The 27,270-nt window shown below is 40.9% G+C and overlaps 3 protein-coding genes across 7 annotated transcripts; 2 read left to right on the top strand and 1 right to left on the bottom strand.

Annotated features, from left to right (window-relative positions):
• Positions 1-10,774, top strand: kdm2ba (lysine (K)-specific demethylase 2Ba). 2 transcript variants are annotated; one of them, XM_030737743.1, is made up of 11 exons: positions 1-109; positions 3,570-3,794; positions 3,886-4,029; positions 4,923-5,009; positions 5,360-5,647; positions 5,768-6,579; positions 6,743-6,906; positions 7,023-7,184; positions 7,755-7,973; positions 9,091-9,189; positions 10,071-10,205. In XM_030737743.1, the coding sequence occupies exons 1-10, from the start codon at positions 56-58 to the stop codon at positions 9,168-9,170; spliced, it is 2,235 nt and encodes a 744-aa protein (XP_030593603.1). In that variant the 5' UTR covers positions 1-55; the 3' UTR covers positions 9,171-9,189; positions 10,071-10,205. The 2 variants fall into 2 exon arrangements, with proteins under 2 accessions (XP_030593603.1, XP_030593602.1); XM_030737742.1 differs by lacking the exon at positions 9,091-9,189 and having other exon boundaries at positions 10,071-10,774.
• A 2,760-nt stretch (positions 10,775-13,534) lies between these two features.
• Positions 13,535-20,386, bottom strand: rnf34a (ring finger protein 34a). Of its 4 annotated transcripts, XM_030737765.1 has the most exons (8): positions 20,231-20,386; positions 19,503-19,721; positions 18,365-18,751; positions 17,843-17,905; positions 17,441-17,642; positions 16,141-16,170; positions 15,881-15,922; positions 13,535-15,367 (listed from the first exon to the last, which is right to left on the bottom strand). In XM_030737765.1, the coding sequence occupies exons 1-8, from the start codon at positions 20,234-20,236 to the stop codon at positions 15,180-15,182; spliced, it is 1,137 nt and encodes a 378-aa protein (XP_030593625.1). In that variant the 5' UTR covers positions 20,237-20,386; the 3' UTR covers positions 13,535-15,179. The 4 variants fall into 4 exon arrangements, with proteins under 4 accessions (XP_030593625.1, XP_030593626.1, XP_030593627.1 ...); XM_030737766.1 differs by lacking the exon at positions 15,881-15,922; XM_030737767.1 differs by lacking the exon at positions 17,843-17,905.
• Positions 20,387-21,686: 1,300 nt separating this feature from the next.
• c9h5orf34 (chromosome 9 C5orf34 homolog) lies at positions 21,687-26,865 on the top strand. Its single transcript, XM_030738165.1, has 11 exons — positions 21,687-21,914; positions 22,047-22,136; positions 22,221-22,586; positions 22,674-22,936; positions 23,023-23,115; positions 25,694-25,814; positions 25,913-26,004; positions 26,093-26,171; positions 26,253-26,350; positions 26,454-26,500; positions 26,594-26,865. The coding sequence occupies exons 1-11, from the start codon at positions 21,690-21,692 to the stop codon at positions 26,770-26,772; spliced, it is 1,653 nt and encodes a 550-aa protein (XP_030594025.1). The 5' UTR covers positions 21,687-21,689; the 3' UTR covers positions 26,773-26,865.
• Positions 26,866-27,270: the final 405 nt, after the last annotated feature.

Raw genomic sequence — 27,270 nt, 5'->3', positions numbered from 1 at the left:
CGGGCTTAGCTTGTTCAGCCATGTTAGTTTTCTCAAACGATGAGAGAGAGGAGACATGGCCTTGTCACTGAGCGGAGACGATGAGGAATATGATTCCGAGTCTGAGCAGGTATTTAATTTCGTGAACTCTTCTTGTTGTGTGTATTTCTCCAAAGCGTGTTCCTGATAACAGAAAGCTGTTTTTTGACAGCGTTTTTCCTCAGTTACTTCAGGTGAATGTTTGTATCCGCTTTTCCTCTCTGACTATATGTAGGTTAGTCGGGTTAAAAGGAGAAGGTGTGTTTTAAACCTTATTCTTCGGTCAGCCCGGTAATAGAGCCCAACACGTAGCTAAATGTTTGTACACAGTTAAAGGAACTGGACTTCCTCCTTCTGTATTCCGTGATCGTCCAAACACACCGTGTCCTCGCCTCCTGGACACCATCTATCCTGTTAGCCACAACCGACCCATTTTTGTACTGACCACCTCTTAATAGAGAGCAGCCTCATCCAGTGAGGTTACGGATCCGTGGCTATGACCACAGACTCGTTGTCATCCACTTGCCTTAAGCTGTAAGGCCCTCCAACTTTATACTGGCTGAATTCTGATTTACTCGTGTACTTTGTTTAAGCTGGCATACTGAAACTATTTTTCATGTGATTGATTTACTCTCACTTCCAAAACTTGTCCCACCACTCTGCGCCTTTAAGAAAGCTTTAGGCAAAACGTTGAGGAAGCAGGGACAGAGAAGGGGGATGGGAAGAGAGTAACAATGAAGTAGCTCTGCTTCTGTTACTTAGTGGTCCAGTGGCTCCAAACTGGGGCAAATATGTTTGAATATTAACTGAACTGTGTGCACTTAAACGCAACATAATGTCTTAATGTGGTTCACGGGGGCAAACTTCTCAAGTGTGAAATGGGAGTGCATGCTCGTTGGGGTCAGCAGCATGAATTCTTTCTCACAAGGCTTATTAGATATTGCACAAGTCTCTAGTACACAATTGGCATGTACAGTTCAAGAGAAATATGAGAAGTGCTGATGTAAGTGCCAGATCCCTGTTCTTACACAATGTTTATATCCACAACACCCACAAGCAGTGCAACATCAAAGATGATATTTTGATGTCTTCTGTTGTGACACATTATAGGGACAGTAGCACATGTTATTTGTGTTAAGCGTGCACGGGCAGCAGATGAAGAGAAACGTGACGTTCACCCACTGAAATCTACGCTGATGCTGAGTCAGAAGAGTGTATCACAATAATATGAGCCACGTTTTTATTCACAGGGCTCAGCAGCCAATCCCTAGTGCCAGCTGATTGCAACTTTGAGGACCCCACTTGCCCCCCCCCAAAAAAACAAAAACAAAAAAAACTCTTCTTTTTAAAAGTAGAATGGCTCCATAGTGTAGTGGGTTACACATCTGCCTAACACATCTGCAAAAGATCCCTATTTTGATCCTTAGAGGTGACACAAAACCCTTTAGGGTTCCAACAGGAAGGGCATCTAGCATGAAAATCTGCCCAATCAAATGTGCAGACCCCCTGTGAATAAGGGAACAGCTAAAAGTAGCCTTTTAGAAGAGCTCAGAGATCCAGGGAAAGGAGGACATGTCAGTTTTTTTTGTTTTTTTTTTCTTGTGGTTGGAACTTTGCATGGATCTTATTTGTTCAGAGACTCTGCAGGCTTCATTTTGGCTAAGCTGTGCAAGACAATGTCATGTGAGATAAGGTTAGGGAAATGGTGAGGTAGCAGCCACACCTGCAGTAGAAGCAGCACCTGTCCTTCCTTCTGTGTTTCTTTCTCATATTTCCGCGTTAATGGAAAGCTTGGCACCATGAAAATGAGCTATGCTTGGTTAGATCATTTAGCCCTGTTTTGCATAGATGCTCTGTCAGCAGCAGCAGGCAGAGAATATCTTCTTTTGGTGAAAGGACGTACAGTAACACAATAGATGAAACTCTGTTAAGCAAAGCGATAGATCTAACAACACGTTCCAAAAATCCTCCTGAGGGGAAAATGCTACAAAGAACGGTTTCTGTTAAACAAGAAGAAACATGTTGTCACATTGTTATTAACAGGGTACCGCGAAGCTTTGTTATCACACATTTCGGGCTGGTTTCTCCACTCCATCCACGGAATATCATTCAGAAAGTATTAGCGACATTGTCATTTGCCTGGAACATCTTGCTTTACCTGTCTGCAAACGACTCAGCGCCGTCTTCCACCTAACAGATCAGCAGATTTTTGAATTCTGTTTTAATAAAAAGTTAGTGGGGGGGTTTTTTTTGTTTGTTTTTTTTTTTTTTACGAATGAATGGAGTTATAATTGCTCAAAGAGTTCAACTCAGCCGTAGTGTGTGGGCTGTGTGTATTTTCAGTAATAGAAGAAGAATAGATGATATCAGGAAAGTGCTTACAGCACAAATTGTAGCTCCACTCTGAGCTTATTTTTATCCATCTCTCACAGTTTTTTTTTTTTTTTTATTCAAACAGTTGCCATCAGAAAGGCAAATGTGTTGCCTAGGTAACCTCTCCTCCTGTGTGATTTGTCTTATTTTCATAGTGCTTTATATCGCCCTGCCATGGCAACAGGGAAGAGAGTAAGAAGGAGATGTGAGAAAATAACAAAGTGAATTTAGATTTCAGGATTTGGTCAGGTAATTGATTAGATTTCAATCTGATCATTGAGTTAGTATTTTTATCTTTAATGCACAACATCAAACAATTGCTGATTCCAGTGTCTCAGATATGAAGATTTGCAGTAATTCCCAAGGTGACACTTTGGCAATTGTGATGGGGGTTTTTTTTGTAATTGTTAACTTGATTTAAAGTCAGCACTGTTTAGCCCAGTAGCCAAGAAGCAAATCATCTCTTAAATCAGTAATAAAATAGTTGTATGTCAGAGGCCTTCAAATATCTGCCTCATTTGTATGCCATCATATGTGGTTAGTTTCCATATTTGTCCAATAGACGGCCTGTGCCTTTTAAAGGAAAAATGCAAATATTTGCTGATTCCAGTTTCTAAAATATGACAGCTTGAGGCTTTTCTTTGAAATACACAGTGGTAATCTGAATATCTTATTTTGGGTCATTTCAGTTCAATTTGAGAAATCATGGTCTGTGGGAAGCTACAGGAGGCACGTCACAATTTTATTTTGTTGACCAAATTATTTATTTAGAGTATGGAAATTAATGTAAATTTTCTGCCTGAATGAAACGTGTTAAAATACATTCTTTAAGCAGTAAGTTTTCCTCATGACTCTGTTTCCTGAAGGAGTAGGAAAATCTCAACTTCAAAGTGAGAACACTTGCTTGGTTAAGAAATTTTCTAGTAGCTGGGTTATCTGACTTATAATTAAGTAGGAGTATGAATAGCTGATAAATGAATACATTATGAATGTGCCACAGTTTGATCTCGGTGTCAATTTGATGCCCTTCCTGATGCTGATTACAGTTGCTTCAGCCGTTCGGTCTAACATCTGTTCTCCTGTTATCTTGCTTAAAGATCCTGTGTTCAGGTACACACTGACACAAAGCCTCATCATTTTGAGTTGTCACCTGACATCTTTCACCTTGTGTCTTCCAGCAGCGGGCGGCTAACCGGCCCAAGCCCAAGATGGGGACGTCATCAGCTGTTAAGCTGCCGTCCAACCGCAGCTCGTCCGGAGCGCGCCGCAGGAGGACACGCTGCAGAAAGTGCGAGGCGTGCCTCCGGTCCGAATGCGGAGAGTGTCACTTCTGTAAGGACATGAAGAAGTTCGGTGGGCCGGGGCGCATGAAGCAGTCCTGCATCATGAGGCAATGCATCGCGGTGAGTCAATCAAAAGTATACACGAGGGCGTATAGCGGTAACAGTCTTTATATTAAAAGTATTTATTTCTGCTTTTTGTTTTTCCATGTAGCCCGTGTTGCCCCACACAGCAGTGTGTGTAGTGTGCAAAGAAGCAGGGAAGGAGGACACACTGGAGGATGAGGAGGACAAGTTTAACTTTATGCTGATGGAGTGCTCCATCTGCAATGAGATCGTCCATCCCAACTGCCTCAAGGTACAAAGGGGCACACTGAGATCAGCCAAACAGCTCCACCTCATCTTTACACTCCTTCTGATGGTGACTCACGGTGTTAAAGCAATGTGTCAGGAATCCCAGGTCATTGTAACATGACTGGAGTGACTCAGGCAGTTGAATTGTAGTCAGTCGAGATAATTGGATGCAGAAATGTTGATGTTTACGTAATCCTTTCTTTCTGATGTGGTTTTGAAGTTTTTATGGCTCCGACATGACTCCATCATTGCTGAGGATTTGACTCAACACATACTTAAGAAGACAAGAAATCAGGGATTTAAAAACAAACTGTCAGATTAAAAAGAAATAATGTGGTCCTAAAAGAAACTGTGTATGATCAAGCCCAGAAGTGTAAAGCAGCACCCACCCTGTTTGAACCTGTTATGTTAAGTTATTTGCATAGGTTCAGTCGAACCAGTTTTTGAAGCATGCTCTGTGTTTGTTGTGCAGCTAAGAATTTGTAATGCCATGGGCCAGATTCTTAAAAAGAGAAGTACACTCTCACAAAAAAAAAAGGCCCCCTCTCCGTTTCTCATTCTTTTGTGTTCTTCTCACTTTTTGTTGTCGTGTTGCTGAATAAATTTAAGATCAGTTTAGATTTTAACCAATCATTTGTAAGTGTATATTTGCATTCAGTGGAGTTCTTTAACTGTTTATACTTCCTTTTTTTCTGTGTAATCCATGAAGCAAGAGTTGGCATGTTTAACAGCAGCTGAGGTTAAACTGTGCTGACCTGCCTAACAAGTATGCGTCACATGTCAACAGCCACTTTCATTTCCCTTGTCTTGTTTGCGTGGAAAACACTGAACACAAAACTGCGCAAGAGCTCGCAGTTCAAGTTGAAATCCGACTCATTTGCCCGTTGCTTTTATCAGGTGTGCGACGCTTCGGGAGTGGTGAACGATGAAGTCCCTAACTGCTGGGAATGTCCTAAATGCAACCATGCTGGGAAGAGTGGAAAAGTGAGTACAACTATGTGTGTGTCAAGATTTTAAGTTCATTTTCAGCTTGTTAAGTTTGTTATGGCAACTAAAGAGAATTACTACTAAAAAGTTTTGGTATTGTCGGTGCTTTCCTTTTCTTATTGTTTCCGTATTCAGTTAAAGTGTGTTCAACTTGCCACTTCCTGTTTATACTTTTCATGTCTTTCACATGTGGCAGTGAAGCAGGAAACCACTGACTGCTGTCTTTTATGTTTTTGGTTACATTGATTAGTTTATTAAACCTTAGAAGCGCTCTTAGGAACAGGTCTTTTTTTCTTGTCACTATAGGCTAAAGGTATAAAGTTGTCTCGCAATTATTGTCCCCTTTGGCATTGAAGCAAAAAAGGGGTCCAGGGTTCAAGTACGCCTCCAACCTCCCCGGCTCTTTGCTGAGGGAACAGAAACCCGTGAAGGAGGAAGGGGATGTTTCTTCTGCAGTTAAAAGGAGATCAGACAAAGAGGAGACACCCAGGTACCGACCTGAGGAGTCGCTCAGTCGACAGCCACCGGTGCTCTCACCTAGCAACCTACCACGGCCTCGGCCCGAGGACAAACTGAGGAAAAAGAGGAAGCTGTTTGATGATGATGAGGAAGAGGATCTCGGTGTGAGGAAGAAGGTTTGTATAATGTACAGTTTTATTAGACATGTAGGTGCAGCTGGTTTTTGGGGGAAAATTCCACATGTACCAAATTAATGCAAGTCATTCTTTTACTTTTTTTTTTTTTTTGGACTCTAGGAAAAGTCAGATGATCCTTATTTTTCCAAACTTCTTCATCAAATCAAGACAGAAGAGGATGATGAAGACGCCGAAGAAGAGGATGATGAAGGAAGGGAGTCTCATTTCCGGAGTTATGTAGAGAGGAAAGGGCGTTTTGGAGACCCTGAAGACGAGGGCGATTACAAGGACTCAAAAAACGACCTTTTGAATCCCAGCCTTAGAACGCCCATTGGAGACAGTGACCAGTCTCACTGCAGCTCTCCACAGGCCGGCCCCAGCAGTGAGGGTGGCAGCGAGACCCAGGAAAAAGGTTCCCGTCCAAAGGTTCGGCGTAAGCGGCGTTTACCTAATAGAGAGCTGAGCCGAGAATTGAGTAAAGCACTGAACCAGGAAATCCAGAAGACTGAGGACTGCATGGCCAACGAGAACCGGCAACCACTAAAGGCGGAACCAGAGACAGAAAATGAGGAACCTAAGTTGTTCCGCAATGGCAATGAGCTTGGGGATCAGAGGGCCCACCTCAAGACCAAAGAGATGAATGGGACCTCCTGGGAGCTCCGACACTTCTACCCGAGTCAGATCACTCCTCTGGGCTTCAACAGAAGCACCCCAACGACCCGGCCGGTACCCCCGCGCTCTCCCCCCAAGTGTGTCCAAATGGAGCGGCATGTTATTCGGCCCCCTCCGATAAGCCCGCCTCCTGACAGACTGCCTCTAAAAGATGGTAAAGCACATACCATACAGCGAGAGCTCTGGATGAAGATATTCCGCTATCTCACACACCAGGAGCTGTGTGTGTGCATGAGAGTGTGCAAGACGTGGAACAGATGGTAAATGCACAGCACACACTTGGAGTGATTTACTTTCTGATGTTTGCAGTTATTGCAAAAGAGGAAAACTATTGAATTGTGGAGGAGCAATTACAGTTTGGTTTTGGGTGCTCTGCTTTGACATGAAGACTTGACATTCAACACAAATCTTTATTTCTGCTAGGTGCTGTGACAAGAGACTCTGGACAAAGATAGATCTGAACCGCAGCACTTCAGTCACCCCACTTATGCTAAGTGGGATTATCCGCCGACAGCCAGTGTCTCTGGACCTCAGCTGGACCAACATTTCCAAGAAGCAATTAAGCTGGCTTATTAACCGATTGCCAGGTACCTAACTATAAGGGATTTTTGATCTAAGGACAAAGAAAATTTCCCTTTTTTTTTCTTTTTTTTTTTTTTTTTTTTTTTGCATCAGTATTTTAAAGTGCTGCTGTATGTTTCAGGTCTGCGAGTGTTAAGGTTATCAGGGTGCTCCTGGGCTGCTGTGTCTGCACTCTGCACCTCTAGCTGCCCTCTGCTGCGCACCCTGGATGTGCAGTGGGTGGAGGGACTCAAAGATGCACAGATGAGGGACCTTCTCTCCCCTCCCACAGACAACAGACCAGGTGAAGCACAATCACTGTCATAAATGTGCTTTTATTTCCCTCCCTGTCAGGGTGTCGTGCATAAATGCATTGCAGGTGACACTAAAGGTTGAATTTTAACAGCTGCAATAAAAACCATTACTGATCTTTTCACACTATGTAAGTGTTAATGTTAAAACTCTTTGTAATGTCTAACTACTTTGAAGAGGGAGAGTTTTTAGCCTCCCGCGCAAAATAAAGCGGGAGGATATTGTCATCATACTTGTCCGACCGCCTGTGAAGTTTTACCTTTCCGATCTATAGACACCAAAACCACAAGGAGTTGGGCCATGAACATGTGTTCTTTACTCTTTAAAGATATGCAACATGATATTCATATCCCTGGATGTTTAGTACCCTGTATTTATCTGAAGTATTTATTTTTATTTACTCAAGGACCTGCTTTAGATTTAGGTTTTCAAACTAAAACAATAAAAAAAAAGTCATTTTTATTACAAGCATGAACTTAATGTGAGGGGGCATTTATAGCTTTCAGCTGTTGACCAAATTTAATAGTTAATCTGCTTTGCTCTTTATTTGACCAACAAACAGGTCAACTGGATAACCGCTGCAAGTTGCGGAACGTGGAGGACCTGAGGCTAGCAGGGCTGGACATCACTGACGCGTCTTTACGCCTCATAAGTCGACAGATGCCTTTGCTGTCCAGGCTGGACCTTAGCTACTGCAACCATATCAATGACCAGTCAGTCAACCTGCTGACGGCAGCCGGAACCACAACCAGAGACTCCCTCACAGAAATCAACCTATCAGGTGAGATCTGGGAACTGAGGGGTGGCATCATAGGAATGCACAGGCAACAGGAATTTGCAGGGGTTTTGTAAGGGGCTTGCAGGTGTTAAATGGTTCCAACTGGGAGGCTGAAATCAGTTGTTCAGGGAAGTTCCCTCAGTCAAACAAATGGCATATGTTCAGTCCTTTAAATAACTTCTTTGAGTAGAAGGATGGTCAATCTAAGCTCATCTTTACACACCGTAACACTAAATGTACGTCCATCAAGACTAACCTAACAAGCAGCTGCAGAAAATTAGAAACTTCAACTTATCATAACACAAGTTGTGTGTTGATGCACGAGGATATAGTGATTTATACTTTTATATAGATTGGGTGTGTCTGTTTCTTTTGTGTTAAGTGTCTGTATTGTTTGTGTTTGTACCTCTTTTGGGTGCTGCACATACCACCGAGTAAAAACCAAACCCGAGCTATTAAAACTTCAGTATTTCTTAAACAATAAAAACTAAACAGAAAGAAACTCTGTAAAATAAATGGAAGCGAAAAAGAAAAAAAATTAAAAATAAAACAGAAAAACACAACTAATGGAAAATACAAGACCATAAAAGCTGGTGTTAACCACAGAGGAAGGAGATAAAGTAGAGGGCTTTGTTAAAACGTCAATATTGGCCACTAAATTATTTAAATGCTGTGGGCTGTACTTGATTGTTACCGGAAATTATATACATAGCCTGATACAAATAGATTAGTATACATAGCACTGGTTAGTTTGCTTCCTCTTATGGTGCTGCTTTTAGCATTGCAGCTTGAATTAAAATGCTGTGCATCAAACTTGTGTGGGCTTGGTTTGAATGAGCTATAGTACTTAGAACTATAATCTTCTGGCAGCACAGTATGTCCTAGTCATAATGTACAAACCCATTTCTAAAAAAGTGAAGCTGCTGCGTAAAATGTAAATAAAAACAGAATGATTTGCAAATCTTATTTAAAATCTTGTTTAAACTGAGAAAATGTTGGCTCGTTGTTAATTTGATGGCAACAACAGGTCTCAAAAAATTGGGGACAGGGCCGTGTTTACTGCTGTGTAGCATCCTCTCTCTCTTTTTTTTTTTCTTTTCTTTTTTTTTTTTAACAACAGTCCATGAACGTCTGAGGACTGAGGAGAGCAGCTGCTGGACTTCTGGGAGAGGAATGTTGTCCCGTTCTTGTGTGATATAGGATTCTAGATGCTCGACAGGTCTGAGTCTTCTTTGTTGTATTTTTAGTTTCATGATGCACCAAATGTTTTCAGCTGGGGAAAGCTCTGGATTGCAGGCAGGCCAGTTCAGCACCCGGACGCTTCTACTGTGAAGCCATGCTGCTGTTATTAGCTGCAGTATGCGCTTTAACATTGTGTTGCTGAAATACGCAAGGCCTTCCCTGAAAGAGAAGTCAACTGAATGTTGCTCCAACACCTGTAGACACATTTCAGCATTGCAATCCATGCAATCAGAGATGCAGAGTGCCGATGACAAGTCGGGTTTTTCTTTTCATGATAGAACTTTAACCTCCTGGTGTTGCATTGGTGTTCATAGTGTTCTGAGCCCAATCCTTGATTTCCATGACAGAATCATGCCTGTTTTGTGCCTTGCGCACAGAGATTTCTCCAGAATTTGAAGTTTTTCACAGATTGGCCATGTTACTGTCCTGTTGCCAATTAACCTACTTATTGCAAAGTTATTTATCCAGTTGTTTCTTTTTAGCGCCACTCACTTTTCCAGTTTTTTTGTTGCTCTCGTCCCAACTTCTTTTTGAGACGTGTTGCTGCCATTAAATTTGAGCTAATTTTTTTTTTTCTCTAAAACTGGTTCTATTGTGACTAAATCCGGGGTTTGTGAGATCTGCAAATCATAGCATTCTGTTTTTATTTAATTATTTTTGTCCCAGCTTTATCAGAATTGGATTTATAAGAATGCATGTTAATGTTGCATTTTCTTTTTTAAAAAAATCATGCTTTTGGACTCAGGTGCCAAATATGGTCAACAAGTCTGGAGATGTTTGAATTATTATTTTTTTGTTAATGGGCAGGATTGACCGTTTTCTGTTTTTCTAATCATTGTTCTCTGCCTTTTCTCTCAGTGTGTAACAGAGTCACAGACCATTCCCTAAACTTCTTCAAGCGCTGCGGAAGCATCTGTCAGATCGACCTTCGCTTCTGCAAGCAGGTGACCAAGACGGCCTGTGAAAGGTTCATAGCAGAGATGTCTGTGAGTGTACCATTTAAACTGAAAGAGGACAAATTGCTGCAGAAGATAAGCTAGTTCCTACCAGGGCAAAAAGGACTTAAAGATGGTCTTTGCACTTAATGAAACAACTGGTCCTGTGATAAGTCTCTGAATCACTGTCAACTAAAGTGAAAGATGGAGGTTACTGGTTGGAGGCCTTGGAGTCTAATGTAAGGAGGTGACAAACATTCACTGGACACATTATGAGGAAATGGCATGCATGTATTTCTGTTGAGACTGTACTTTTATAAAGACCTCCTTGTAATTGACTGTTGGGTTATTTTTATTCCTTAAATATTTGAAAACAGTATTTTTATAGCAGCATCATTTTATGAGTTTACAGTGTCTCAGGAACTTAAATATCACAGAGAGACTGTACAGCAACTGAAAACGATCTCCTTCAGTTTGCCCTCATGTAACAGTCTGTGTGCCAAATGTACATTTGAATTTAATGTCACTTCAGTGTCAGACAAAAAAAAGATAAAAAATAGCATGTACAATATATCTGATAATAAAAATATTTAGAATGGCTTTTGATTATGATAAAAAAAAAAAAAAGTAAACAAATTTCATATTCTGTTACACCCTCATGCCTTCAGTTACATTAATACTTTAAACTGTGGAGTGTTTTTTGCTTTATGGGGTTTTCAACAATATTTCAATATTAATTTATTGATATTTTTTTATTACAGTTTGTATTTATTCAGTAACTTGACATAGATGTGTCACACAGATGGGTCAAATAATGAGTGCAAGTAATTTATCAAGGTGATTTGAGCCTGTTGCAGCTCCCGGTGGGTGAGATTCAACACCCAGAAGTTAGTTGCAGGAACCTGACTGTCACAGCAACTGTGAAACTGACTTTCTTATGATGCATTCACACACCCCCACATACACACACATCTGTTTTCATCTGGTTCTGGTTTATATAATCTGCTAACTCTGACCTTTGCAAATAACTCATTTGCATAGATTTGAATCTATACTCCCTACAGTAGCTGTTGTATTTTGGGTGTTGTGTTGTAATTGATCACCTCAGGTGAATGTGATGTTTATATTTGTAAATCCAAAAATTATGTGCTAATATGCATTAAAAGAATTTCATTTGTACCATCAGCACGTCTTTGCTCTTCTCTTTTTTGCATGTTCTCACAAGGCTAAGAGATGCATGTCCATCACTCTAAATTAAACCGAAGTACTTGTTGTATTTGTACATTTGATACAAGCCTTTAAGTTCCTCAGAGGAGCACCCTGATAACCTTAACACCGACCTTTCCATTTAATGCTTTAAATGCAGCCTCACACAAGACACTATAATTCATATAAAACAGGGCTCTTCAACTCCAGGCCTCAAGAGCCGGTGTCCTGCAGGTTTTAGATGTGTCCCTGATCCAACGCACCTGAATCAAATGGCTGAATTACCTCAGTATGCAGTCAAGTTCTCCAGAGTCCTGCTAATGACTTCTGTATGTGATTCAGGTGTGTTGAAGCAGAGACACATCTAAAACCTGCAGGACACCGGCTCTCGAGGCCTGGAGTTGAAGACCCCTAATTTAATAGGTACACAGCTCATGTAATCAACCATTCACATGGCAGCAACATTGTGAATTTAGGTGTGTATATGGAGTTCAGACAAACTGAAGGGAAGAAAGGTGATTTAAGTTACTGGTTTTGGGTGTCGGATGAGCCGGTCTCATTAACTGTTGGTCTGCTGAGATTTAACCACACAATCATCTGAGAATGGTCCATCTAATACATATGAAAAGGACATAGGATGCTCTGTGATGTCATGTAAAAATACTGTTAAAAGTGCCTAGGGCTACATCTAATGATAATTTAATCCTTTAGAAATTACAATCCAATTTAGTTGTTTTCTTTTTAGATAAAATATAAAAATGCTACACACAGTTCCCAGTGTGAGATTTATAAATCTGTCCATAAGGACAGTGTTTAAAGTGAAAACCTCACACCTGCCAAGCTAAGACCTTTAAAAGTGTCCCAAGGCAATTAGAAAAATACTGCTCCCCCTCAGCCTCCTGGCAGCAGAATCTCTAGGTGTCACAAATCCCCTGGAAGTACAAGTACTAGAACACATAATTACCAGGTCTCAGTAGGGCATATGCGCCTCAGTGACTTTATTCACCTTATCAATTCAAAAGCAAATGGCTAAGTAAAAACCAGGAATAAGAAATACTAAAATCATAAAAAATATAAACCACTGAGAATGCTGTCACTTTCTGTGATTGACATTAAAATGGTAATAAAAATTCTTAGACCCATTTTATCAGATTGTACTTGTCACAGCAGCCACAAATTCTTATCAATGTAAAAAATGCCCTCCTGTTGGGTCACCCCTGAAACACCTATGCCACCAGAAGCAAACATAATTTAAGCCTTAATGTATGAATGCTCTCTCAATCACACTGTATTCTTACATGCATTGTCATGGCAGTAACAATGATTACACTTCACTGCCTGTTATTTGTCAAAGGTCTATTTAAGCACATCAACTCTCCGTATTTGTAATTGGTTAAAAAAAAGTCTCTGCACCACTTAAGTCAGTCCTTTGAACCTCATCATCATTTTGACTACAAACTGCAGCAATACTGACAGAACACTCCAGGCCATGTTTACATAAAAGGGAAAAAAAATAAAAAGAATCAAAAATGAAACAATAAATGTGGAAAATATTTTAAGATTTCTTTTCTCACATTGTGCCCTGGTGTGAAAATCCATACAGTTACAGCAATCTGACAGAAGTTATCATTATGAAAATTCACTGAATGCAAATTGGGGAAAATCTTTGAATGTCATTTTGTCAAAAGACTGTATAGCTGCATATTATGCTGCGCCACCGGGGAACCTGCAAAGGTAATGCATGAATTATATCGAGGCTACTAAATTCCAAAGTATCAGAGATCGTCAGCAGATGCAGCTCTCAGCATGAGAAGCCTATATATATCCTTAATGAGTAAATATACCTATGGCACGGTTGGGGGAAAAAAAGTCATACATGACCTCCTTTTCCAGCTATTGCATTCATAAGATTTTCAGAAAAATTGACCTCTGACCTGGTCATCAGGTCAGAGGAGATTTTTAGTAGATGCACTTTTAGTGCACGCATTCTCAATGTTCGGTGTCCACATCACCTGCCCTGCGGGGTGATGACAACGCCCAGGCTGATGTGTAAAAATGTGTTGAACACTTATTAACTTAGCCAGGATAGCACAAAGACACTGCTGTAGGGCCTGACTACACACACACACACACACACACACACACACACGATTTGAATTAAAATCTTTAATTACCAAAATAAAAAGTTCAACATTCCCAAATACAAAGACCAAACCTTGCACACAATTACACCCTCTCTAAAAGAAAAAAGTGCAACCTGATCCGCTACTGTTCATAACCGTAGGGGACATCTTTACTATAATAGCAGCAATTTTGACTTTGTGGGTTACAGTACAGAGCGCAATACTTGGAAAAGAGCAGGAATCTGGGAAAATCAAAGCAGAGGATTTGTTTCATAAGTAGAGGAGATCTAAGGAGGATATAACCTAATCAGTGTCATAAAGCCAAGTGTCATGCTCTGGTTCAAGCAAATAAATGCAGATTAAACACATTTCAAATCACTTGACAGGAAAAATGTAACCCTCTAAATATAAACTAACCCAATCCCTGGGGCATTTCAATGATCTGATGTCACATTTTAAATTCAAATTCAAATTAAAAAAAAAAAAAAAAAATAGATATATACATCTCATATGGAGCCATATATGCAAATGTACAATAGCAAGTCATTAACTTCTATTTACTTCCTATACCACAGGTGTCAGTAAACTTTTAGCTATATCTTTGAATAGTTAGTTCAATGCATTACTCCTACATGAGGAAAAAAAAAAAAAAACATTAAGACACTTCATTTCATTCTCAACAATACATGACAACTAAAAACATTCAGTTTCACATCCACAGTTCAGCTGAGCTGGAGCATGGGGGAAGGTGGTTGGATGAGTTAGCACCGGTTTTTGTCCTTTGTCTCCACTAAAGAGACAAATCAGAGGTGACAGCGGAGGTTAGCTATTGCTGTAATGACAGACTTTGTGTGGTCATTTAAATGTGTAACGCATACCAGTGCTTATGTAGCAAAATAAGTGAACAGAATAATTATGCATCGACTTCATATGAAGGAAAAAAATAAAAAAATAAATCACGACGACGCATGTTTGCTCTTTTGTGAGATGAGCATGTTTACGCTGAAAACACACAGCTCAAAGATTAGTACGCATTACTTCAGCTACTATGAGGTCATAGTTTGCAGTGGGTTGTGAGCAGTGGATCAACAGTTGTGAAGAAAAAAGTGCTTTCTGAGCTAACATGCTGAAGAAAAAACAGCCAAACACTGCCTCATGGCCAAAGGAAGGAAAAAAAAAAGAAAAAAAAGGTAAGGGCATGATGCATTATTTGGCACCTAGCTCACTCTCTCCTGTGTTGAGCTTCAGCATGTGCCTGCCCCCGCCCTTACAAAGATATGTAGTCGCTTGCAGCAGCTGTAAAGTGAGGTGCTCTTAGGAATGCCCAGCAGAGCAGAGCTACAGTTTACAGGCAGATCTGATGTGATGCATTGTGTTTAATGAGACTCAAAGTGGCTCATGCCACACATTCTTTGCTTTGAAAAACTGTAAGAAAAACACTTCAGACCTTTAAGAATGAATACAGATTAAGATATGTTTACTTGAGGAATGACTCAGAGGACGTTCCTACTCTCTGCCCACTGGTGAAAGCAAATAGTCAAAATTCTTCAGAAAGACACATTTCTCATATTTCGATGTGCAAATAAAGTGAGACCTCAGGGAATGCAAACATCCACAGATTGAGTCTTTTGGGGATTCGAAGATTACGAGCTGCATCGTTGAGTTAAAGTACAGTCTCAGCCTGAAGCAGGTGCAGTGGTGCTTTAGGATTTGAAGACGTGCACAGCCCTCACGACGTACTGCCTGCAGATCGGGCATTCGTTCATCCTCTTGCCACATTTGGTGCAAGTGACCATGTGTCCACACTCCAGGAGAACACAGTCGATCACAGCGTCCATGCAGATCCTACAGAGGTTGTCGTCATGAATCGTCAGCGGACAGTTTTCACCGTCTGTGAGAGAAGACAGCTTGATATAACTGCACACCGAGGAAGGGCAAGAAGGAACCTAAATACTCAACAGCTTCATAAAACACCTCTTCTGATCGGGACAGGTCACGCCCACAATCTCCTGCAAAATGTCAATGCCTGCTAGGTCTATATGTCAAGACTCTCAACCACACAATCTTTATTACTGGAAGCATGCTACTCAGAGCGAATACACGTAGCTAACATACTGTGGTTTTCAGTATGATTAGCTTCACATATTCAACACACACATGAATAGATGACTGAAGGAGATTGATTTCATGGTGGATCAATGTTCAATTTTCTTAAGTGGGATAAATGAACATTCACTTCCTCAATGCAAGAGCAACATCCCCTCACAGGAAGAACCACGTATGGAAATCTTTCAAGGAAATGGGTCAAATGGAAAATGAAAACAGGTTCATTATGAATGCTGGTTTGGTGCAGATGCAGTTGGGTTCACAGATGGAACATGTGGCCACAACGTATAAGCCTTACCTCCGATGGCACCATTGCAGATAGGAGGGGGGAAGGTCATCACTTTGGTGAGGGAGGAGTAAAGCAAGCACGAGATATCAACATAATTCTAAATGAAAAACTCATTCAAATGACCCTGTCTGTGTAAATTGTCAATAATACTCGCAGTAAATAATATTGTCAGAGGAAGCAGAGATATTTAGTTTCAGTGGTTAAAAACAGGATGTGGTATCCAACAATGACATCTAGGACACTGCACACAGAGTGGGGTAAAAACTTACCTGTGGTTACAGTGCTGCTCACATTTTCCACTGCAAGAGAAATAAGTGAGATGTACTGACACGCTTTATTAGACCACACAGTATGATACAGTAGCAAAGGTTTGTAAACTCTTTGAAGTTAGCAGGATTTCTACATTTATTCTGATAAAATGCGGTCTGATCTTAATTAGAAACAAACACATTCTGACAAAACTAGTAACACACAAACACAATTCTCATGTCGTTATTGAACACACTGGATAATTACTCACAGTGCAGCCTGGAAAAAGTAAGTGAACTCTAGTTTATTAACTGGTAGAATCTGCTTTTCTAAGGAACCACAACTTCTGTTAAACATTTCCTATAGCTGCCTGAGACTTGCACAACTGTGACAAGGAATTTAGAAGCAACCCTCCTACAAAACAGTTTCAGTTCATCAGTATTTCTGGGATATCTTGATTGAAAATCCCTCCTTAGGTCATGCCGCAGCATCTCAATCAGCACTGACTTTCTCCTATTCAGTCTATTGTTGATTCACTTGTGTAATCTGAGTCACTGTCATGTTGCGTCACCCAACCTCTCCTAAGCTCTGTGTCAGAGTTGGAAATTTTGAATTCATTTACTCCCTCCGCCCACAGGCAGTATAAAATATGGGTGTAGCTTCTGGGTCAGAAAAATGAAGCCAATGTGTAAGTGCCTTAAACCTGCATTCTGTCTGAAGGCCACCAGATGGCGAGAGCTGTGACTGTGAAAAGACTGAAAGAAAAAGCCCCAGTCACTCCTTTGGGTCATACTGAACAATAAAGTAAGTCTGTAAATACTAAATGCTATGCTCCAAAAAGGAGGATTATCCATGATGTGCTAATGGTTTGTGATTGACAAATTATTAGCCAATGAGGAAGTGGTTTCAGAGTAATCCCCACCCCCTCGTGGCATTAGTGACCAGTCTTTGAATGCCTTTATTAATTGGAAGGGTAACCTCTACCCTCTATTACCTGAACACCGGACATTTTAGAGAAGTAATTAGTACAGAGGTTAATTTACTCTTCCAGCCTGGGTGAGGAGCTACTCAAGTCTTTAATAAAATGTGAAAAATAACAGCTTGTGTTTTATTAGTTTAGCCAGATTATATTTGTCTGTAATTGTCATTTAAATGAATATCAGACCACATTTACGTGCAGAAAATCCTGGTTATTTAAAAGATTTCACAAATGTTTTATATACTATAGATGATTTATATTGTAAATTAAAAAAAAAAAAAAAACTGGACCTTTTTAGAGCTGATAACTAAAACCCAAAGTGCACAGAATTTAATACCCACATGATTTCCTGTTCTCTTCTGTCTCCCTGTAAAGTCTGCTCACGCGCTCCACTAGCTCCCACTTCTCACAGCACCCTGAATAGTTGACAAAATTCCTGGCCAGGATCTCCTTCAGCTGCCGGACAGACAGACACTCGATATCCCGTAAACTGGAAATGTCTGAGAGGGATGCTCTGGCCCAACGTCGAGTCTGAGGACTGACCTACAGGACAGAAAACACCATTAAATGAAACATTATGCACACAAAAAGCTCTCTTTTTCCATCCTGTTCTTCTTCCCATCAATCAGATATATATTTTTGCAAAAACCAAACAAACAAAGCACCCCCCAAAAAAAAAAACCCCCCAAAAAAAAAAAAATGCACAAATTCAGTTTTATTAACAGGAAGATAAATAGAAAGACCTCTGGAGTGTTTTCACTGGGGTCCAAGTTGAGAAGAGACACTGATGTGCCATCCCCCATATCCTGCAATGCAATAACAGAAACAACAAACAGTGTGTAGTGCATACAAGAAGCACGCCAGAACACAGAGGATTAGGATTAGACAGTCTTCAGCCAGCTCACTGATACCTTGGAAACAACAATGGCTGCTACGCTCCATTCAAACAAGCTTACGGCTCGATAATCAGGCCTGGTAAAAGTATTTATAGTGGCTCCTGGCTGCTTGAGGTTAGGCTCCCTTCTAGCTTTCTTTGTTTTCTTTTATTGCTTTCTAGAGTCCTGTTTTTATTTAGTTGACTTACAAATTTTAGTAGAAAGGATGAGCAATAAACTGTGATGGACTCATTTTCTGGGAGAACACTAATTTGGGTTTCTTAGAAAAATACACTTTGTACCAATATTACTACATCAAATAACTGCACAATTACGGTAAAGGTCTGGACAGTATGTTATTTCCCCACATGTTTTAAAACTGGTTCTGACCTGGTTGTTATCAGAGCTATCACTCCTGCTAAGCGGTTCCTCCTGAGAGGCAGCGAAAGCAGACAGCTCCGAGGCCGACTGTGTGGTAGAGGGGGTTGGAGTATACAGGGAACGTGAGTGAATGCTGGTCGTGTCGGGATCCTCCTCTTCTTCAATGCCTTGGTGACAGAGAACCAGGTCCACCAGGTCTTCCTTCTCCCTGCAGGTATCAGTGGGGATGTTACGCAGCAGCAAATACTGACGCAGATCCTTCACTCGCAGGCGCATGAGCCGTGGCCGCTGAAAGGCCGTCGCCTTCAGCAAATGACATGTGGCACAAATGCGTAGATTCTCCTGAAGCACGGAGCACAGAGAGCAGAAGCTCTTCTTGCAGTCGCAACAAATATACTGAGGAAAAAACAGGAAAAACAAGATGATGGAAATGAGGCAATTAGTGATTTAAGCACACCTTCTGCTATGTGTTATTGCCAAGTGTCTCATCACAGAAAGATGCCACAGACAAAAATGTAACCTGCCTCATGCTCCTCTTTGTATGTACATATATTTTATAATAAATATTGACATTGCAGTCAAAACAGGAAATATATGAAAAGCATTTAATAGATTGCTGGAAAGCATGCCATTGCTATTAGACCTTTACTGCATTTCAATCACTCACATCTGCTCTTCCACTCCAGATAGAGACAGGAGGTACAAACATCAAACAGTAATAAATGCAAGACATGGGATTAGACTGGCATGATGGTGAGCACAGGGTTCAGACAGAATGAGAGCCTGAGCATGAAGATATTACAGCAGCATATTGGTCCATCTGCCTTCTGACTCCTGCCTTTTTGCCTCAGGACAGATAAATATTCATCATATCTGCTCTTGATAAGACCATTTATCTTCTCTTTTTACTATGTGAACTCATTTATACCGTTATAAATATACAGGGGTTTTTTTTTCTACTACATGTTTCATAGAACATTCCAAAAATATATATAAAAACACCCATTAAAATGCACATAAGAAAATGAGCATAAGCACGCACACTCTACATGCCAAAGTACTTCTGTCTAAATAATTCATTTAATACTTTTCCTCCTCGTCAGACCAGGTAATGTGTTTGTATCACACAGAACAGCCAGGCACCTACCTTCCTCCTGAAGACCGAGAAGGCCTGGCCACAGGCCTTGCATACAAGACTGGGACTCCCTGAGCTGGTGGGCGGGTACGTGGAGTATCCCGCACTGGGGGCAAATCTGAAGGGTCCAGCACCGGCCCCAAACCCTGGTTGCTGGCCTCTGACGGCCCCAGTACCCATGACTTCATTCAGCAGACCACAGCATGAAGCCCACATGGAAGAGGCCCCTGCCTGACAGTCACAAAAACACCTTTACTTCAGTACTTTGTCTTCACGTTCAATCTCGAAAAACATCTTGTAGATACTGGCAGTATGTTAACCACGAAGGCGCGCCAGTAGCATTTCTACACGGTTACCACAGAAACATGTCTTTGTGTAGGGGCCACATATGTGTGTGTGCTTATTATAGATGTAACTACTAGAAAGGCTTTTTCACAAGCTGTGAATAGAAAAAGCAAATGTCAACAGTACAAGCAATTATGGTACATAATGTTACAAGAAAGCACAGAAACTGCTGAAATAATATTCAGCTGGAAACCCAGTAAACCTAAATATTTTTAGCGTCACTTCGGTGGTAAGTGACAGTTGTCAGAGTGGCTGTCTGTGCGGCCGTTTTAAGTATTTAGCTAACACAACCTGAGCAACGTCAACGACGTGAAGCTTGGGTTAGCTTAGTCGGTGCTAGCGAAGGTCTAATTACACCTAGAACTGGAACAGAGGTTATGTAAAGAAAAATGTACCTTCATTGCAGCTCCGGCGTGTCTACTAAGACAGAGCAGACTGACAGTGTAACCATTGCAATGCGTAGCGTCGCTTATTTAGATGAGGTGCCTGCTCTGAATATAAGGGGCTCAAACCGTCAGCCGAGTACAGACTGCTGCCGCTTCTGTGGTCTAATTACAGCCAGGCGGCGCACTAGCGCCACCTACTGTCAACAATCAGAGTCCTCGTCTGTTCATTCTTATTTCGTTCATTATTTATAATTTACAGCCAAAGAATGCCCATAAAAATGGGCATTAAATTAAATGGAAAGAATAAAAATACTGAACAAAAAGATGAAGGCTGAATGGCAACACTTTTATAACCAGATTTCACAAAAAGCAAACAAACAAACAAACAAAAAAACAACAACAACCCTGAAAGGGTTTCAGATGCAGACTCTCATTTTAACAACCATCAACAGACCATCATTAGTTTCTCACATGTAGCCCACCCTTTTCACTACAACCATTTGCCTTCCGTGTCTCGTTAAAATAGACTCCAAATGGATGTTTATAACAGGAGCTCTCTCTAAAATGCTATAAACACAAAACGAGTTCAGAGAGTTTCTCCTTCCCATGTCCAATCTAAATCTTACAGTCATCAGATGTAGGCGTACCTCACATTTTCACGTTTATTTTGGAGTACCCCTTTCTTATAAGAGTTTAATGTTAATATTCCAGACCCAGTGACACAGTTACTGTCTAAATTTCGGGGTGGCAGTCATAATTTGCCAGTTTCAAAAGAGAGATCTATAAGAGAAATATAAAGCCAGTGTACTTGTTTTGACAAGTGATCAATGTCTTAGACTAGAAGGCAACAACGTATATAAAAATAGGCATAATGTCGAAACAAAGTTCTAAATTGAGTTAACCAGTCCTCCAGATTGTAAAAGCAAAAATTACACAACTTGCAGCTGTAGTTTTGGTCCTGCATTCAGTGGAAACGTTGTCACGTTGTCTTGAACTTATTAAAACACATTTTTATTACATTAGGAGGATTAAACTGCCTCTGCTCTCTACTATTCTACTATTCCGAAAAGTTTTATTGACCATTGTGTGGCCTTTAAAGCTTTGCTGTCACAGTAAACATTTGTTTTGTTGCAATATTTTTTTTTTTGTCTGTACAATAAGGAAAAAAGTGAGCTATATAAATGGCATACTTAAATATGAGATAAATTGTAGTGTCATGCACAGTTCATAATATAAGTTCGGTTTGGCCAATTTCTCTTAGTGTGACAGCGCTTTAAAATGCACATTTGTTCCTTTAAAATAATAAAAGGTGATTTTCTTTCTCTTTTTTGGCTAAAATAATGTGCAGAAGCGCCAGTCCGGTGTAACATTAGACACTTCCGCTCCCCCTCGCTAAACGCGCCAATAGCAAACTTAGCCACCTAATGACGTAACAGCGTTAGTGTTTTGATTATCGGCGCGGCGGGAAATGCCTGTCCCGTCTGCGACGATGGAAACCGACGCGAGTGTCATTTTGATGATCATGTATGAAGATGAGTCGGTGGACATTCGGTATGGGAGCGGAGCGCGGTTACAGCTGTCGCCGTGCGGCTCTGAATTCTTGCTGGTGAAAGCCGCGGACCCCCGCCGACATCCTCTGCAGCCCGCTGAGAAAGTCCGACAGAGGACCAGGTTCACCATCAGCACATACAAGGTTTCAGCACTAAGTATAAGGGTTGCTGTAGAAACGACTTTGTTGCTTTTGTGCCTCTGGTATTGTTGCAGTGTACCAGGGCCTGTTTGGTTACCTCTATTCAACGTGCTTGTGTCGCTTTTTTTATTACAGGAGATGATGGTGACTGCATTGTTATTTAGAAATAAGTACGCTCGTCAACCTTATCTGCCAGATGAACTTATCTCTGCTGAAAATAAAAAGGTATAAAGAGCGTTTTCCCCTCAGATTGATGTGTGGGCAGTGCCATTAGTCTCTCACTGTATGCTCTGCATTTCCCCCCTGCAGCCTTTTTTCAGCATTGATTCAGCTGTGCAGTGGCCTGAGGTGACAGCCTCTGTAGCTGAATTCGGACCCGGAGGCGAGACCATCGTCAGATCAGAGCAGGGACGAGCTGTGTTGGTGCTGTCACCCTCGGGTGAAGAATTCACAGTGGAGTTCACTTGCAGCCTCAGTTCTGCTCAGAATCGGCACCATAGCGTGCAGCGTTTGAGCAAGGAACTTGATGATAGCCAGATTAGACAAGAGCAAGTAAGCAGTGATCACACCAGTGATCACACTGAAGAGGTCCGCCAAGGAAGAGGAAGCGAGAGGAAGGAGCTGACTAGATCGAGGTCTTGCTCTCCTCGGATTATCAGCGCAGGGCACCAAAAGGTAATACTTCCTCCAAATATTAATGTGGTTGTGTCTAAAGTGTGATAGCATGACTGATTTTCTTTTTTTTTTTTTTTCTCTTTCTAGCCTGAGCAGATGTACCAATCCACCACAGTGGTCCAGCATCACTCCTGCTCTGCGGTTGCTCCCATGTGGGCCTACCCTCTTTCCTTGGCTCACCATCACTGGGCAGCTCGTTTCTCTAAAGCTGAAGATGTAGAGGACGGAGGAGATAGCGCTTCCAACCAGGCAGACAAGCGAATAAACATCATGGACATAACTAGTGAAGACAGGAGGCCCCGCCTTCCTTTTGCGCTGCCTCTCACATGTCAATCACCTCATCGGCACAGGTTTGAGAATTAAGAGCAAACATTTTTTACACCATTGTAACATTTTTCAGTGACTGATTTAGGCCTCTTTACTTGTGTATTTTAAGGTGGAAGGTTAAAGATCCACTGGGCAAAGAAGAACACACAGACCTTCCAAGAGAGATGGTAAAGATAGTGTGGTGTCAGGGAGTCACTTACAGGTAACTATGCAGGTCTCCAGGGTAAAAAGGCCCTGAATGATGGTTTGTGTTAGACTGGATCAGCCAGAGGGACACTTTGTTGTGTTGTCAGGTAGTAAGTAAGGGCAGGCAATAAGGGATATTCTAATGTGACTGATGCTTATGTTGTTCTCCCATAATCTCCACCCTAATAAGGCCTGAGCATTAAACCTCACTAGCTTAACTGATGTCATCTGGTGTGTGTTTGAGTGTGAGAGGCTCCAAAGGGCTGGAAATGGTATAAATAGAGCACTTTGCATTATGTCATGTGACGTTACCAAACTAATGCCAAAAGATATTCTGTACTATAGTAGTAGTTTTTTTGTTGTTGTTGTTGTTGTTGTTGTTGTAAAAACAGAATCACTAGGGAAAAAATAACAACTGCACCTACAGGACTACCCATCAGATCTGATAAAATCTGTCTTATAAAGCTTTCTACCTGGAGGTTATACTTCTAACACCAACTCTGCTGCTGCAGAATTCTTCCATAGGTTTCAGTGCAGGATCCTTTCAGCGCTCCTAATATCTGTGGTGCCACAGGTGTCACATTTTTCTACAAACCACTGACTCGTGCTAGCACAGATCATAATTTTGGGTGTTTGTAGAAAAAATAAATCTAATCTGATGAAAAAGAGAACCAGAATTGCTTTTATTGTCATTGCATTATAAAATACAATGAAATTCACCAAACCCTTAATGAATAATGATCAATATCAGGGAGTCAGACATAAATAGAAGGAGTCATGGTCCATTACAGTAATCCTGCTGGAGTTAGAACAGCAACTGCGCTTGGATGAAAATTCTTCTTTAATCTGTTTGTACTTGTTTTGATGGACCTGTAGTGTCTACACGGGGCAACAGGTCAAATCCTCACAACTCACCCTGGCATTTTTTTTTGAACCTCATTACTTTCCTGAAAGTGAAACAATAAATTAGAGCAGGTGAAAGTGTACTTCCTGTTGATCCAGGCTAGCATCAAACCTGAAATCTTCAATATGACTGTAAAGCAACATCTCTAAGTTAACCCAGATTGCTATGTTAATTCATTTCCCTATACGTTGCTTTGAATAAACAAAGGTTTCGAGTTGTTTAAATTTGATGCCCAAAAATGAGTGTGCATACATAATACAAAATCCTTTAACAGAATTATTTTTAAAAAACGAAAGAAACTGGCCTGTAATTAGCATCACATCAATCAGTCAGTCTGCATATTAAAAGGATCAAAAGTGGTCACTGTGCTGTTTGGTATCATGGTGTGTACCACACTGAACACAGACCACAGAAAGCTCCCGGGAGATGAGAAAGACAATTACTGACAAGCATATTAAAGGTAAAGGCTACAAGACCGTTTCCAAGCAGCTTGATGTTCCTGTGACTGCAGCTACACATATTATTCATAAGTTTAAGGTCGACAGGACTGTAGCCAACCTCCCTGGACATGGCTGGAAGAGAAAAATTGATGACATCCTGAAGAGATGGATAATGGTAACCAAAGAGCCCAAATCCACTTCCAAAGAGATTAGAGGTGAACTCCAAGGTCAAGGTACATCAGTGTCAGAGCGCACCATCCGTTGCTGTTTGAGCCAAAGTGGACTTAATGGAAAATGACAGTGGAGGACACCATCTATTGAAAGCAAATCATAAAAAAGCGAGACTGGAGTTTGCCAAAATGCATATTGATGAGCCCCAAAGCTTCTGGGAGAATGTCCTTTGGATAGATGAGCCAAAACTGGAGCTTTTTGGCAAATCATATCAGCTCTATGTTGAGTTCCAAAAATGAAGCACACAAAGAAAAGAACACTGTACCTACTGCGAAACATGCTGGAGGCCCGGTTATGTTCTGGGGCTGCTTTGCTGCGTCTGGCACAGGGTGTCTTGAATCTGCGGAGGGTACAATGAAATCTCACGACTATCAAGACATTATGGAGTGAAATGTGCTGCCCAGAAAGTGTCAGCAAGCTTTGTCTCAGTCGCAGGTCATGGGTCCTCCAACAGGGTAATGATCCAACACACAGCTAAAAACACCAATAAATGGCTAAGAACAAAACATTGGACTTTTCTGAAGCCCCAGTCTAAATCCCATTGAACATCTGTGGAAGGAGCTGAAACATGCAGTCTGGAGAAGGCACCCTTCATACCTGGGACAGCTGGAACAGTTTGCTCATGAGGAGTGGGCCAAAATACCTGTCGACAGGTGCAGAAGTCTCATTGGGAGTTACAGAAATTGCTTGATTGCAGTGATTGCCTCAAAAGGTTGTGCAACGAAATATTAAGTTAAGGATACCATCATTTTTGTCCAGGCCAGTTTCATTATTTTGTTTTTAAAAATAATTCTGTTGAACCACAATTCAAAAGCAATGTCTGATTTTCTTGAGTTATTTTTTTAGTGAATTTTTATTTATTACTTTTGTCACTTTCAAGTTAAGTCAGTGGTCTTTGTGGGTTTTTTTTTCTTTAAAAGAAGGGTACCATCATTTTTGTCCACTAGAGTGGTAGATGATCTATAAATCTACACCATAACAGTGTGTTTACCTTTTTTTTTTTTTTGTCTGCCGTTTAGGATACTGAGTGGGGCCGTCTCAGTTGTTGAGGTTTCTCCGGGAGACGGATCAGTCATCCGCTCTAACCGCAACCTTAACTCTTATTTTACACATCACAAAACTGAACTCCAATCAGGGCTGGTAAATTTTAGCCTCTCATCACAGAAATATTATCAAATTTAATCTACTCTGTAAGTGATTTTTTTTTATCCTACAAATTTAACATGTCCATATCACAGCTGAAAGAAGTAACCTACCATTTAAACAGCCTTCCACCTGATGTGCTTGGACAGGCCTACTCTGTTCGCGCTATTGTGAGTCGTGCAAGCAGGTAAGATGCATAGCTTCATCACAGTCTGATGAGTTACAGGACTTTAGTTTTTTCCTGGTCTCCACCCATCGCGTTAACTGTTTTACAGGATCCTCGCTTGCTACAACCAGGCCATGCAGTTATTGACGTTTCCTGCCATACCCAGCTGCTTGCAAGAACTCAAAGAAGTACTTCCAGATGCGCCTGTGCACTTGATCCATCATTCAAGCCTGTTAAATGGAAATAACTGAATCTAATTTTGTTTGCAGGATGGATATTTTTATAAACCAATAGCGTTTGAGGAAAAGTTGTGCAGTGCTGTGCCTGTTGAACGACACTTGAGTGTGACAGAGGAAGCAGACAGCCGGTGAGATTTTTTTTTTTTTCTGATCACTGTTGGTATGTTGTTATAAAATAAAGGATGTTAACAGCTTGCATGTACTTCTCATTTTGCCTTCTATTAATTTCAGATCAGAGCTCGTTGCTGCAGAACTTGAGAAGATAAAGAGATTCAACTGTATCCTTCAGTATTTAGATCGCGGTACAAAGCATCAATGTTAATGTCTGTATTGAGGATGTCTCTGTGTACTCTTTAACATCTTTTGCCCAGTTCTGCTGGAGAATAGCCATGTGCTGAGAAGCGGGAAAACACATGCAGATCTGGAAGGAAGTCCTGGAGATGTCACTCCTGAGCCACTAAATGAGAACTCTGTTACTGAAGCTCTTCAAAGGACCTCCAGAGCAATTCAGGATATTGACGCTCTCATATCTGCAGCCACACTAACTTAAAAGAATCCCAGAGTTAAAGGAGAAAGCCATATTTGTGTGTTTGTTGGTAAAAACATAAAACTGTATAGGATGCTACTTAAATAAAACCTTATTATGTGATGGGTTTGCATAGACTTTTGCTGTTTTAATTCGTTTTACAACCCCAATTCCAAAATGTAAATAAAAGCAGAATGCAATGATTTGCAAATTTCATAAATCCATATTTTATTCACAATAGAACATAAAAGTATACGGTTTAACATTGTCTTGTGGAAATATGGAAAGCCTTCTCTGAAGAAGGCATCATCTGTATGGGATGTAAGCTGTCAATTCCATAGGCAGTTATGGACACCCCCCCCCCCGAGACGAAGGCTTTTGAACTGAGTGCTAAAAGCAAGCCGTATGGTCTCTCTCCGATTTAGTCCAGAGGATGTGGCATCCATATTTTCGAAAAAGAATTTCAAGTTAGGATTTGTCTGACCACAACAGTTTTCCACTTTACCTCAGTCCATTTTAAAT

Source organism: Archocentrus centrarchus, chromosome 9, assembly GCF_007364275.1.
Source record: "Archocentrus centrarchus isolate MPI-CPG fArcCen1 chromosome 9, fArcCen1, whole genome shotgun sequence".
NCBI classification, from domain to species: Eukaryota; Metazoa; Chordata; class Actinopteri; order Cichliformes; family Cichlidae; genus Archocentrus; species Archocentrus centrarchus.
Note: the sequence above shows the minus strand (reverse complement) of the source record. Positions and strands in the feature narration are given on the sequence as shown.